General features: G+C 41.8%; 1 protein-coding gene across 2 annotated transcripts; it reads right to left on the bottom strand.

Moving 5' to 3' along the window:
- Positions 1 to 1,679: 1,679 nt before the first annotated feature.
- Positions 1,680 to 7,656, bottom strand: IL22RA2 (interleukin 22 receptor subunit alpha 2). 2 transcript variants are annotated; one of them, XM_067294774.1, is made up of 5 exons: positions 7,474 to 7,656; positions 5,872 to 6,022; positions 4,901 to 5,079; positions 3,468 to 3,637; positions 1,680 to 1,712 (listed from the first exon to the last, which is right to left on the bottom strand). In XM_067294774.1, exons 1-5 carry the CDS (start codon positions 7,502 to 7,504, stop codon positions 1,707 to 1,709), a joined length of 537 nt encoding a protein of 178 aa, XP_067150875.1. In that variant the 5' UTR covers positions 7,505 to 7,656; the 3' UTR covers positions 1,680 to 1,706. The 2 variants fall into 2 exon arrangements, with proteins under 2 accessions (XP_067150875.1, XP_067150874.1); XM_067294773.1 differs by lacking the exon at positions 1,680 to 1,712 and adding an exon at positions 2,882 to 3,037.
- Positions 7,657 to 12,450: the final 4,794 nt, after the last annotated feature.

The following is a 12,450-nucleotide window of genomic DNA, read 5'->3' as shown; positions in this document are numbered from 1 at the left end:
TTGTTTAACAACGGCAACATGAGCTACACTAAAGAAAGAAGAGACTTTGAGAACGAGTTTGAATTACTGCAAACACTTTTCTCAGGTTGTGATAACCCACAAGTGGGCAAAGGCACCATTGCTTGAAGGCAAGACAGACTTTCTTAATAGACTGCCTGGATGATTTTATTCTGTTCCTGTCCAGCACAGTAGAGGTGGTCGGGCAATGTGTGCTTGTCCAGATGCTGGATATTGCACACTACGTGCAGTTCTTGCAGTCTATCACCATCTGCTAGAATCTGAAACTTGTCATGGCACTAAGTACTGTCTGAACTTTTGATAAGTCTCTTTTCCCAAAGAAACTTATTTAAATTAAGAAAAAAGGTGATATGGGCAGGGTAAAACAACTGGAAGAAAGGGAGAGGAACAAAAGGGGAAGAGTCATGAAGGAAATCTGATGTTATGGACTAGGTGTGTAGAAACAGCTAGATGCCTGCAAATCTGGTCATTGAAATATATTGTATGTTATAATCAGATGGTGGAAATATTTAATCTGTAATGCCCTTTCTCATTTGGTAAAGGAAAGAGTGAGCAGTGTGCACTTAGCCACAGCCTCCTCCCAAGTGCCTGCTGCCACAAGGTCCTGATGCTGCTTTGAACAGTATTGCCTACAGGTGAAATGTTAGTGACAGAATATGAAAATGCTTTGGATGTGGTTTCAATGAACTCAAGGCCTGTCACTCAAACTGAACTGATTCACCTTTGTGTATGTGAATTAAAGGAAAAGTGGATAATGATTCTGTGGCAGAGCTTTTTCCAGAGCTTTGTTTGCATTTTTTTCTGGCCTGCTCTCTCTTCCTCTCATTTAATTCACACACATATATACATTTTTATACACACACATATACACACACAATCACTTATATATATAAGTATTTAGATTTTTATTTTTTACAGACCTTATAGAACTGGAAAAAGTAATTTCCCCTCTGTATCCTATGGCGGCTTAGTGGTGGGTATCTACTCAAACCTTGCCCAAGAAATCTTTTCCCTTGTAAGATGAATACTAGTAGGAATCAAATCATTAGAAACCACAGACAATGGTCAGCATTCATTCATCATTTACTGTATGCTGGTTGAAATAAAGGTCTCTTCCCTAAATCCTTCCTGTCTGTCACTGACTGAAAGAGAGGATCCTTTTTGTTTCAGTTTAGCAAGCTCCTGCCTTATCACATACTGGTTTCACTATCAGAAACAGTCATGTCAAGGGCCTTATCAAGACATTGTAAGCATGGGGTATGCTAGGGGATTGTGCAGTTCTTATTTTAAACAAAGGACACTTTTTAACTTCTATTTCAACCTTTCTTTTAGAAGAAATAAAATCTTTGAAACTATTTTAAAAATTTTATTTTAATTTCAAGGCTTAAAATAGAAAAACCCTAGAAACAGCCTTAAGGATATATTTTCACAAGGTTTTTTTGCTGTTTTTTTTAATTACAATACAAGTCTATTTCCTTTGTACTTGCAAATGCATACCATCTTAAATTGTAATATAGAAAATACAAATAATACTTGTGCTTTGTGTAGCCTAAAATGATCTGATTCATCACAATCATTTAGTGCAGCAAAGGTTTATTTAAAAACCATCCAAATATGTATTCTAGCCGTGTCTTAAACCACAGACATCCATTTACATCTGGATCCACGATGGGAAGCATCTTCCACTGTTATCTCTGGGGGAAGAGAGAGAGAATTGCCACTGGAGTGCACATGTAAGCTGCATGGTACTAAATTCAACTGCAAATGCAATGCATGCCATCATCTTGTATCCCTCCTATACTTTTACTGGTCGTTCAGCAGTCCAACTCTAATTTGAGCTTGTGAAATTTTGCAGTGCTGCGTAGCTCTTCAGCAGTGCAAGGGAATTACCTTGAACCCAGCTGCCTCCTTAGCCTGAACACTGACTGACTCTCAAGAGGGACCAACATTATGTGTCACATTATGAAGAAAGAAAATGTTTTATAGTTAGGGCACTGAGCTGAAGACAGAAGCACGGGTTCAAACTTTGATGCTTTTCTGGTTTATCCCAGTTACCCCTAAAAGGATGCAAATCAAAGCTCTCTGAGGCTAATAGCACTGAATTCAACTTTGGCTTAGGTCTTTATATACTCTGTGCCTTGGCAACTGCAAGGCAGGATTAATAATAAATCTCTCTCACTTGGATGTATGGTGTATCAAGATAGTATGGTGATTGAGGCAGGTAAACGGTCTTTCCAGATTAGCTAATTGAGCTAATTCTTGCCTTTCAGCTCATGGAAACTCATGAAACTTGATAACTGATTTATATTTTAAACACATTGCACCTGAAGAACGGCCATGAAGGGAAGCTGGACACATTAACTGCTGTTGGAATAAATCCACCAGGTAAATCCCTGAACAAAAATACTGAGCTTGCAGCAGAATTACATGTTGACAAAGTTGGAGTTCACTCATTTTCTTAGTTAATTATTACTTGACAGCAATAAAAGCTGATGAAAGCAATATTATGTATAACTGTTTGAAGAAAGGGAAAAGGGAGGCATTTCTGATCAATTTATACAGGGGATTTTCTAAAGTATTTACTGTAACTGTCTAAGCACCTTGCCAGCATGCAAATGATTAGCCACACCAACCTCCTTATTTTCTTTGCCGTATCTTCCTTATCTTATGTGAAACTAGCTGAACTGATGTAAAAACTCTGGCTAATATTGTCTGTATCTCTCAGAGAACAGCAGTTTCTATGTGACACTTTTTTTTTCTTCCTTTTGGACAATATCGCCCTTTGGTGAGGGGATGGCTCTTGACTTCCAGCGTCCCCCAAAGCCTCAGCAGGCGACTCACCTGCTGCGGTGGGTCCTCCCTGTCACAGCAGCACCGTGCACTGCCGGCTGCTGTATGCGCTGCTGCGGTCCAGCATCGGCACATAAGTTTTCACCATGATGCAGTAGCTGACACCAGGCCTCAAATCTTTTATTGTAATAACCTTGTCTGCTCCTTCATACACCAGGGTGCTGTGTTTCTTCAAACAGGATGGAAGAAGAACAGCCAGTCAAGAATATCACCCTAGCAAGCGCATCTGTGACTACAGCTTGGTAAGGCCCAAGGACGCAGAGCAGCTCATGGAGTTGCATGAAGTCAACATTAATAACGTTGTCTTTTGTAAAAAAATGCCCCAAACAATCCCCCTCCTGTCCCATCTGGTTTAATTAGACCTGAGAGGATAAAATACTATGTTGTTGGGAAAGAATAAGAAAGGGAGGAATTGCAACTCCATTCAATCAAATTCAATTCCTGAAAAATAAGCCTAGTTGTTTTCAAATATTTACACAGTCATTGATGCCCCCACAATCCTGGAGGATTGCTTCAACTGTAAAACAGAAGGGTATGCCCACATGGGCTTGGTACCATTTTTTCAAGGGTGAAGGGTTTGTATCTGGATGTTCACTTACCTCATCTAGCAAATTGTTAATTATGAAGACTTGATATAGCATATCATAATAATTTGTCATTGGTATGTTGCTGCCTCTCTTCCTTTTATAAGGAGAACGTGGAGCCTGGAGCTTTAGTATTATGGATTTGTTTCTGTGAACCACATTTACCGATGGAGGTCCTATCATAGCTAAAGAAATAAGCAAAGTTATGAACATGATTATAATTGTTGAATAACATTTCACAGACCACAATTTAAATCCATTTAGCCATTTAATGTTAATGTTACCAACTGGGCCTCATGCTGTATTTAAGGTTGAAGTGCCACTTTGTAAATTCTTACTTTGTAGCAGTTATTGCTTGGGACATTTTGGGGCTGACGTTTCCTGTGTTTGCATTTTTAACTTTGAGCCAATCTCTGAACTCTGTCAGAGCTCCGTGGAGCTGACTGCAGGTTACTCAGGTAAAATGTTTTGCATTCTTTGCCCTATTTTTTTCATGTTTATCTGTGTGCTTGGACTGTATAAAACAGATACTTGAACTATTTCAGTTACGTGAAGGGCAACAACCTCAATCATTACTTTCTAGGGTTTTGCAATCTGCTTGGTTAAGAATAGCTGAGGGTTGAAACTAGTGCCTGCATAGCTGTGTGCGCAGCCCCCAAAGACATGGGAGATAGCAAGTGCCCTTCGCAGCTCTCCAGGAGGAGGATGCGGCACAGGGCGAGATGGTCTGTTGCTATTACAAGATACCACTTTTTGTCAAAGCTTATGGTTTTGTCTGTATGGAGTGCTCAAGTCTGCAGTTCAGGGCTTTGAAATGAGCTGCACTGACTCATACAATCCATATTATCCATTGGCTAGTGAGGGAGAACTAGTTAATACACAGGCAACTTAGTGGTAGGCACACCTGTACTATTCAGTATTTTGACAGTCCTCCAATTTATCCCATACTAAGGGATTATAATGACTGTACTTGCTAAAGCTTTGCACATGGCCATTCTATTATACTGTGGTCAGGAAAATACATAAACATTAGAAGGTTGTTGGTTACACAGCTCTCAGCTTTCTTCTCCCTTTTTCCACCCAAGAAGAGGATGTTTCCATCTTTTTCCACCTTGTGTCCAGTCCTTCCAGCAACTCTGAAAACTGCTGAAAATATCCTGTGTAGTTCCATGCCTTGAGGAGGAGGCTGAGTTAAGGGCATCAGGTATTTCTGGTCTCCTAATTACAGATAGGTAACTACTTCTCTGTAATTGGTTGGTATTCAATATGTGGAAAATTATTTTATCATAACATTTCACCTGAGAACTTTTGATTCATGACTTCTTTGCATAAAGTTTTATTGCTGAAAAAAGCTTATTCGTGATTACAAATCATGAGCAAAAATGATATACTCCACGCCACAGAAAACCTAATTACTTCCTCAAACAGTCCCATATGTTTGTACTTACTTTCTTGCCATGGAGTGAATCTGCAGCTGAGATTCCAGTCGGAATAGACTCCAGCTGAAGCAGCTTTTACTCTGCCATAGTAAGGCTCTTGGACATTCGAAGTCTCATTTGTTAGGTCACAAAAATGGTTTTGAATCCCCCAGCAGTCTTCTTTGTTCTGCCACGTGCTTTGCCCATACCTGTGGAGAAAGAGGAGGAAAGGTGTAAGCTTTAGCCACCTCTGACTGTGTCTGTACAGATTTTTAACGGTTGATTTTAACTCAGCTGTAGCAGCCACAGTTCTGCTGTGGAAAGTAACTCTCCTTCAATTTTTTGACAGGGAAGATTTATTTCAGGGCTCTTTGGGAATCACATTTGCTACTCAGGAGAGGCAGATGAGCTTTGGCTTACCAGACATATTCAATGCCAGACAGAATGGCCATTTTAGCCAGTTAATTCCTCCAAGGCAAAAGTGGTTTCAGGTGTTTATAGTCAGAGGAGCAGGCCCAGGTGTGCAAAGACAGGAGTTTTTGAGAGTTTTTATTGAGCTCAGAGTTGGTCCCTAGCAGGGTCTTGGGTTTGTCACTAGGGTCTTCTGAGTCATTTGGTGCTGTAGGGAATGGGGCCCAATGCTTTAAATTTCCTATGGTGGCAGCAGCTGATTGAGTTAGCCCTGCTTCAAGCAGGGCTTTGGTCCAGCTGACCTCCAGAGGTCCCCTGCAAGCTAAATTTTCCTGTAATTCTACTGTGCCATGAGGGTGTGCAGCACATTGCTAGAGATACTTGTTATCAGCCTTCTTCAGGTTGTTAGGCTGCATTTTATGGGCTATTAATAAGTGAACAACTGAACACTGTGAGCAAAGCAAAACAAGGGTATTCCCTGGGGAAGGAGACCTAGGGAGGAGCCTTTGTCACCTGAGAAATCCCTTTGACTTACTAAGCAGGGGCAGACCAGGGCTACACGGGAGGCTGGAGTTCCCCTGGGTACTTACACTTTATACTGCACATAGTAGACAGTGTCTTGTGCCTTGCTGGCTCTCCCGGGCAGCCAGCGCAAAGTGTTGTTGAAGTTTAACGAATGAAACTCAACCTTCTGTGGTTTAATCAACTCTTGCAGGTCTCGACTTTCCAAAACTAAAATTGCTGCAAACAATAAGGAATAAGAGTGCAGTGTGTTTGTCACAGACATGCTCTTCCACATTCAAATAGCTGGGTATTGCTACAGCTCATTTGGTTTAAGACTAGCAGACTGCAGGGAAATTAGATCTTCTGGGTCTATTGTTCAAAACTTTCCAAGTTGCAGTGACCGGAGCTGGCAGTTACAGAACGCATTGAGTATTAAGAAAAGGACATTTTTATTTATTTTTAATTACTTTTCCTCAGTGAATTTATTGCTGTGAAAGATGGCTTACAGATGTCTCTGGAAACAAACACTTCAGATCAATTCGCAGAACCTGCAGGAAGCAGCTACATCAGAAGTTTAAGTTAAGTGCTCTTTCCTCCACATATCTCAGCTTTAATCTACGGGGATTATAACTATTTTCATGGGAGAGTTCTCATGCCTCTAAGTTCCTTGTCATGAGTACAGTTACCATAGTTGTGTTTATTGGCTCTTGCCTAAAAGAAGATAACCTGAGGTTCACTTCTTTTCCCATCTATACTGCTTGAAAAAGCTGCCTGACAGTTCTCAAACTAATCTGTTTTCAAACTGAGGTGGTTACAGAGAAGAGAATCAGTTAACAACCTCTCTGAAATACCCAGGTCCTGAAAGTATCAGAATTTAGTGACCCAGATGACTCTATATTACTGCAGCTTTATCCCTGACAGTATCACAGAACCAGGTAAGACTTGTGCTAGTTGAGCTAAGACCAGTAGTACAGCTACAAATAAATTTAATGGGCAACATGTTTGTTTTAACATCTGTTCAGAAACTTGAAAGACAACAAAATGGACCAACTTGGGAAGGACAGGACTTTTGAAACCCACCAAAACATCCTGGGATTTCTTGACTCACTTGTCCAGATTCATTAACAGACCAAGCACCCCCTTCCCCACACTGAAAAAAAAATTAAAAGCCTTTACTTACTAGTTGTCTCCTCCTGAAGCAGGTGCATCAATAAGCAGAGGGAGGAGAGCGTGATCCCCCTCATGTTAGGAAAGCAGCTCCATGAATGAAGAGCATCTCTCTTCCTCTTGGGCATGTCTTATGAGGAAGTAATTGCTTAAACATGCCAGAGTTCCCCTTCTTTTTAGAGATTTCCAAAATCCCCGGTTTGGCTTTAGTTTATTTTAACTTAGCCGAAAAACATTTGAGTCGCTCTAGATTAAACATAAGCAATTGTTTGTACTTGGCAGCTGTGATCACTCACAGGTTTGGAATTAATTATGAAGCAAACCAACATGAAAAAGATCCTTTTCTAGGCACTAATTCCCAAAGGATCTGCACCTGGCAATATAGCTTTGCCCCATAAATTTGTCAAGTCTATCTCCTCTGGGGTTTGCTTGCTATGCTAAGTGCTTTTTTCTTTTAGCTTGCTAGTCACTCAGAGCTGAGGAATATAAAGAATCTTGCTGTAATAACGTAAAACACCTACCTACGGGATGCCATCCGCTTTGGAGACCCATCTTTGGGCACAGCACAGAGAGTGGCGTTTTTAGGGGTGTTCATAGCAGGATGTTGCTCAGGATGGGGAATGGAGGTGAGATTCCTGGGCATGTTGAGGGAGCACATCCACCCTTGCGCCCCAAGAGATGCAGGAGCCGTGGTGCTGGGGGTCACAGAGGCACCCTGACCCAGGGAGGCGAGCCCAGCCCGCAGGGCCAAAGTGCTGCTCCACGTTGGACTTTCGGACTGCTGGGAGTCATATGCTCTGGCTGCTGGGGGTGTGCCACAAAGCTGTAAAAACAAACCTGGGAATCTGCTGTTACTGTCCTCGGCGTGGGGCAGCGTGGCTGATCCGCGCTCCTGCCGGCACTGGACCCCCAGGCTAGTGGGGGCCCGGGCTCGGCAGCAAAAGCCATCTCTGCAAGGCAAAAGTCAGGCTGTGGCTGCAAACACTGAGCTTGCATGTGGATGCCTGCCTGGAGGTAGGCAGGTGCCACTCACGCTCCTCTGCTATATAAAAAACTCAGCCAACCCTGCTGGTGGTGGTGAGCACTTCACTGCCGGCCGTGGCTGGGAGCCACCTTCCCTCCCGTGCTTCCCTGACTCCCATCCCTTGCCATGAGCGCCTGTATGCAGCTCGGCACTCACACACCACTATATATGATCAAAATTCAGGCCACGCCCTCCTTTCGAAAGCTCACCTCCACAAACAACCTAAATTTTGTGTGATACAGCATGGTGCTATTTAATGATGCCCACCAATGTGAAAACTACCTGTTTGTAGGAACGGATATTTCTGCCTGCAGAAACACGAATTTGCCCAACAATCATCTTTGCCTTGGGAAAAGGTGGAAGCAAAACACCTGTCAGCACAAAAGAAGTGCAAGTTCCGGCTGAAATTAAGGTATTTTTTAATTAAAATCACTCAGTTATACTAGACAAAGGGGACAGAATCTAATCAAGAAACTGGGCTTATATATGCCTCAGTCAGATTTGTTGGGCACAGGCTTTCGGTTCAGCTTATCTGGTATGCTTCATTATTCAAGGACTGAATTTGCAATAGACATATTAAAACTGTAGGTGTCTAACTTTGAAAATTAGCTAGTTGGCACAGTATAGGGGATTATAGAACTGAGAAGAAACGCACAAAAGAAGAAAAACATAAATCAAGGTAGAAGGTAGAAAGGCATCTCTGCCATTAGTGTCTGGGAATTTTTTTATCTGTCCATTTCCCAAACACATTTTTCAAAACCCAATGACCTTTAAGCGGTTCCCCACACCAAATGTAATTAGTATTTCATCATGTTATATGAGCTCAAGTGCGGGAATAAGGAACTTTTATAAACCAATCACCAGACTGAAATGTCATCGAAGTTTAGTCATGCTTGCCATAAGGCTCTGTGTTTACTTACTGAAATTGTAGCCACACACCTTGCTGTGTACTGCACGCCAATGAATTGCTGGGCTCTGAACTGTGGAGCTTTGCCAGAATTGCTCTTGATGCAGTTCCTACCATCACCACAAAATGATCTGAAAATCAAACTTAGGGGTGAGGAGGACCACAGAGCTGAAGGTCAGACTGCCTGTAGCTTTCAGCAGCATTTCTTTCCGAATCTAAAGAGAGTGCTGTGCTTTATGGTGAAATGGGGAAAGAAATGCCTACCCCCTTTAAAAGTCTGGGTTTCCTGTGCACTGCACTCTGATAGCGCTTTATCTGTAAAATGGCGTGGCAGTCTAGAGTAGTTGGTAACTCTTTGCATAACCTTGAAATTATTGAAATATCTGCTAATCCAACATTATCATCTTTAACATTTTCTTAGTCATGTTTCTTGTGTGCGTTGTGCTTGGTGTGACATAAATAGCTATATTCAAACAAGTACCAGCTGTATGCACACATGCACATATATATGTACATATGAACATACAGACATATATGTCTTGAATTTAATAAAACACATATATGGCAAATTTTGTAAAAAATTGAGGATGATCCTAATGTATAGGCTAGTATGTACTGAAATATTGTGCATTTTAAATAAATGAGAACTTTTAAAAAAACAATAAAAAATAAAAGGTCCAAACCTTTGTGAAATAATAACTGAAACAGTAGTACAGATGATTCCGCAGAGCCAACAAAAAAGAGCGGTGCCCTCTCATGTCCTGCAGGAACACACGCAGAACTGTGGACATTTTTCCTTTTCTGGAATAAAAACCTATCTAAATGCTGAGTAAACAGAGTTCATTCTCTTGAGGTTTGGATATTGCTACACAGAGGTAAAAGTCAAGTACATTCCTGCTGGAAGCTCCCTGACTCATTCAGTTTGATAGCACCATCTATTTTTTTTTCCTGGAGCAAATTGTTTCCCATCCATATGAGCACCAAAGTTAACCCCAGAACTGCTGCAACAGCACCACCTTTGGCTTTCCAGGATGTGGTTCTCTGATATTTGATGTAGGCATGTGGGCAGGTTTCACTTGTGTGCATGGATGCAGGTGTGGGAAGACGAGGGAAGGGAGGAAGCTCCAGAAATGTGCTTCATGGAGCCTACTTCTTGTAACTGGCAGAGGCCAGACAAATCTTTCCTGTGTTTGGTGTTTTACACTGGGATGAATGGACAATAAAAAATGAGCAGTTCAGGTTATTCTAGCCCTAAAGAATATTCCCAGTTGTAGCAGCAGTTTTCAGTCTTTTACCCTTCTAAGCAACCAGCACAGATTCATAAAAAAACTTGTGTTGGATGAGGGCTCTGCAGGGCACCTTGTCCAACCTAATGCTCAAAGTAGGGCTAACTGCAGTATTATCCCACTCTTAACCACTTTCATTGCAAAGATCTTTTTTTTTTTTTTTCACTTGTGTCTAATTGGGATTCCCCTTCTGCAGCTTGACTGTTGCTTTTTGTCTTTTGATTGTGTGCCTCTGAGAAAAGTCTGTCTCTGGCTTTTCTCTACCTCCCTCCCCCCCTTTATGTAGTTGACAACTGCAATTAGATCCCACCCCCACCCCCGCCCCCTCAAGCCATCTCCTCTCCTGGCTGAACAAATCCAGCTCCCTCAGCCTTTTCCAGTACAGCATGTGCACCAGCCCTTTGCGATCTTAGTGGTGACTATGACAGTAAATCACTACTTAAAAAAAAAAAATCAAGCAACAGGGATTGTTGCTTTTTCTGCCATTCAGTGAAGAGACATTGCACCACAAGAGTTACTACAAAGAAGTTGCTAAGGAAGCGAGATTGACTTTCACTGCACAGTGTTGGCATTCACTACTTCCTGCCCACAGGTTTGAACAGCTCAGTGTTAAAAGGTTCAGATCAACATTTTACAAATTGTCATTAGAAATTCCAAATGCCCTAACTGCACCTTGAGAGTGAGAAGCTTGAATGTAACTAAAGATGAAGTGTTGCTGAAGATTTACTGGGTAGCAAGTAATTATTTTCATATACAATAGTTATTTAACCAAGTGTGAAACACTGAATTACCCCAAGACACTAGTAACCAACACTAGTGTTCATTAGGAACTGTAGATAAGACCAAATACAAAAATTGCTCAAAGCATTTTATTTGAATTGTCAGTCTGTTCTCATTTGCAAATCTATATGATTTTTCCACTGCTAAGGATTGGTACAGTTAATTTAAGCCTACTCAGAAAAGACTTGTTTTCCATTAAGTTTTGGATCCCTTACTGAATCATCCGCAGATTAAAACCCACCAGTTGAGAGGCATGTGGAATTAATATTCCATTGCTTTCTGTTTTGGTTTAACTGATTTTAATAGCATAGGAAAGATGCCAGGTGCTCACTTGGCCGGTAAAAAAACACAGATAAGCTCAACACAAATGCTGCTCATGTTTTCTTGGTCAGCCACTACAGCAAAGAAAGGAAGGCTCAATGTCTGGTGGGACAAATGCTTGTTCTGCTCGATATACTGGTGCTAGCAGCAGCTGAGGCAATGCCTGAAATATTGCCAGCGTGGGTAGGATGTGACCCACGGACTCATTATCTGTAGGCTGTTTGTGGGACGAGGTGTTACTGATCACCGTAGCCATGTCCAGACCACAGACCACGCTGGTCTGACTCACCACACACCACACGAAATGAGACTGACAAGAGGGCTGGAGACGTCTTCTGTGAGAAGAGACGGAAGGAACTGGGACGTCTGCTTCTGCATCTGTAAATAAGGCTTGGGCTAAAGGAGCAAATGCTTCTGTTGGCTGCTTCAGCTATAACACAGGGAAAGATCGGGATTTCCTAGCCAAGCCAGCTGTGGAGGGAGGATGCTAAGCAGGCAGCTATGTGGATGAGCTGTGTCCCTGGTAGAAGGACTTGATGCTTTGGCTAAACCTACCCTCTTGGGCAGAGGCTGCGTTGCAGGTTAGCGCAGGCAGCAGCTAGTCCTTTCTGACCCAAAACAGCAAGAAGGCTGAGGAACAGTATGTGATGCTGACTATGCACTCCCATCACCACTCTCACAGCTGGACGGAAAGCCAGCTTTCAGAAAGTACCTGCAGTTTACTGGCTCCCTCGTAAACTGTTCTAATTAGTAACTTCTCCCAATGAGGAAGTGGCTTAATTTTGAAGTCTGAGTGCACTTAAATTCAACTTCTAGTCAGTAGGTCTTGATACATCCTCATAGAAAGTCTCTTTCCCTCCTCCCACCCTGCTTTCTTTGTCGTGTACACATAAAAATCCAGCAACCTTTCAGTCATGTTTGTAAGCATCACACCTTCCAGTCTGTGGATCAGTTTTGCAATTGCCTTTCAAATTCTCACTAATTTCCATGTCCTCTGAGGAACGCAAACTCTAGAACTAAACTCTATGTGCTAGTATTAATTTTACCACCGCTGTCTTCAAATTACTATTGAATTTTTTAAATATATTGTAATTTTACTTTTTTTTTAAATCATGTCATGTAGATATTATGTTGATGCAGTCTTCTAGCATTGCTCAGGAACCAGCCAAATCAGCTTTTC

Source organism: Apteryx mantelli, chromosome 3 (assembly GCF_036417845.1).
Source record: "Apteryx mantelli isolate bAptMan1 chromosome 3, bAptMan1.hap1, whole genome shotgun sequence".
Taxonomy (NCBI): domain Eukaryota; kingdom Metazoa; phylum Chordata; class Aves; order Apterygiformes; family Apterygidae; genus Apteryx; species Apteryx mantelli.
Note: the sequence above shows the minus strand (reverse complement) of the source record. Positions and strands in the feature narration are given on the sequence as shown.

Bases quoted from the DNA above. Each gene is read 5' to 3' on its own strand.
- IL22RA2 (XM_067294773.1), bottom strand. From the start codon at position 7,504: ATGGGTCTCCAAAGCGGATGGCATCCCGTAG. The intron at 3,638-4,900 runs GTAAGTACAAAC...TTATTTCTTTAG, and splicing joins ATTCACTCCATGGCAAGAAA to CTATGATAGGACCTCCATCG. The intron at 3,038-3,467 runs GTAAGTGAACAT...TCCTGTTTGAAG, and splicing joins TTAACAATTTGCTAGATGAG to AAACACAGCACCCTGGTGTA.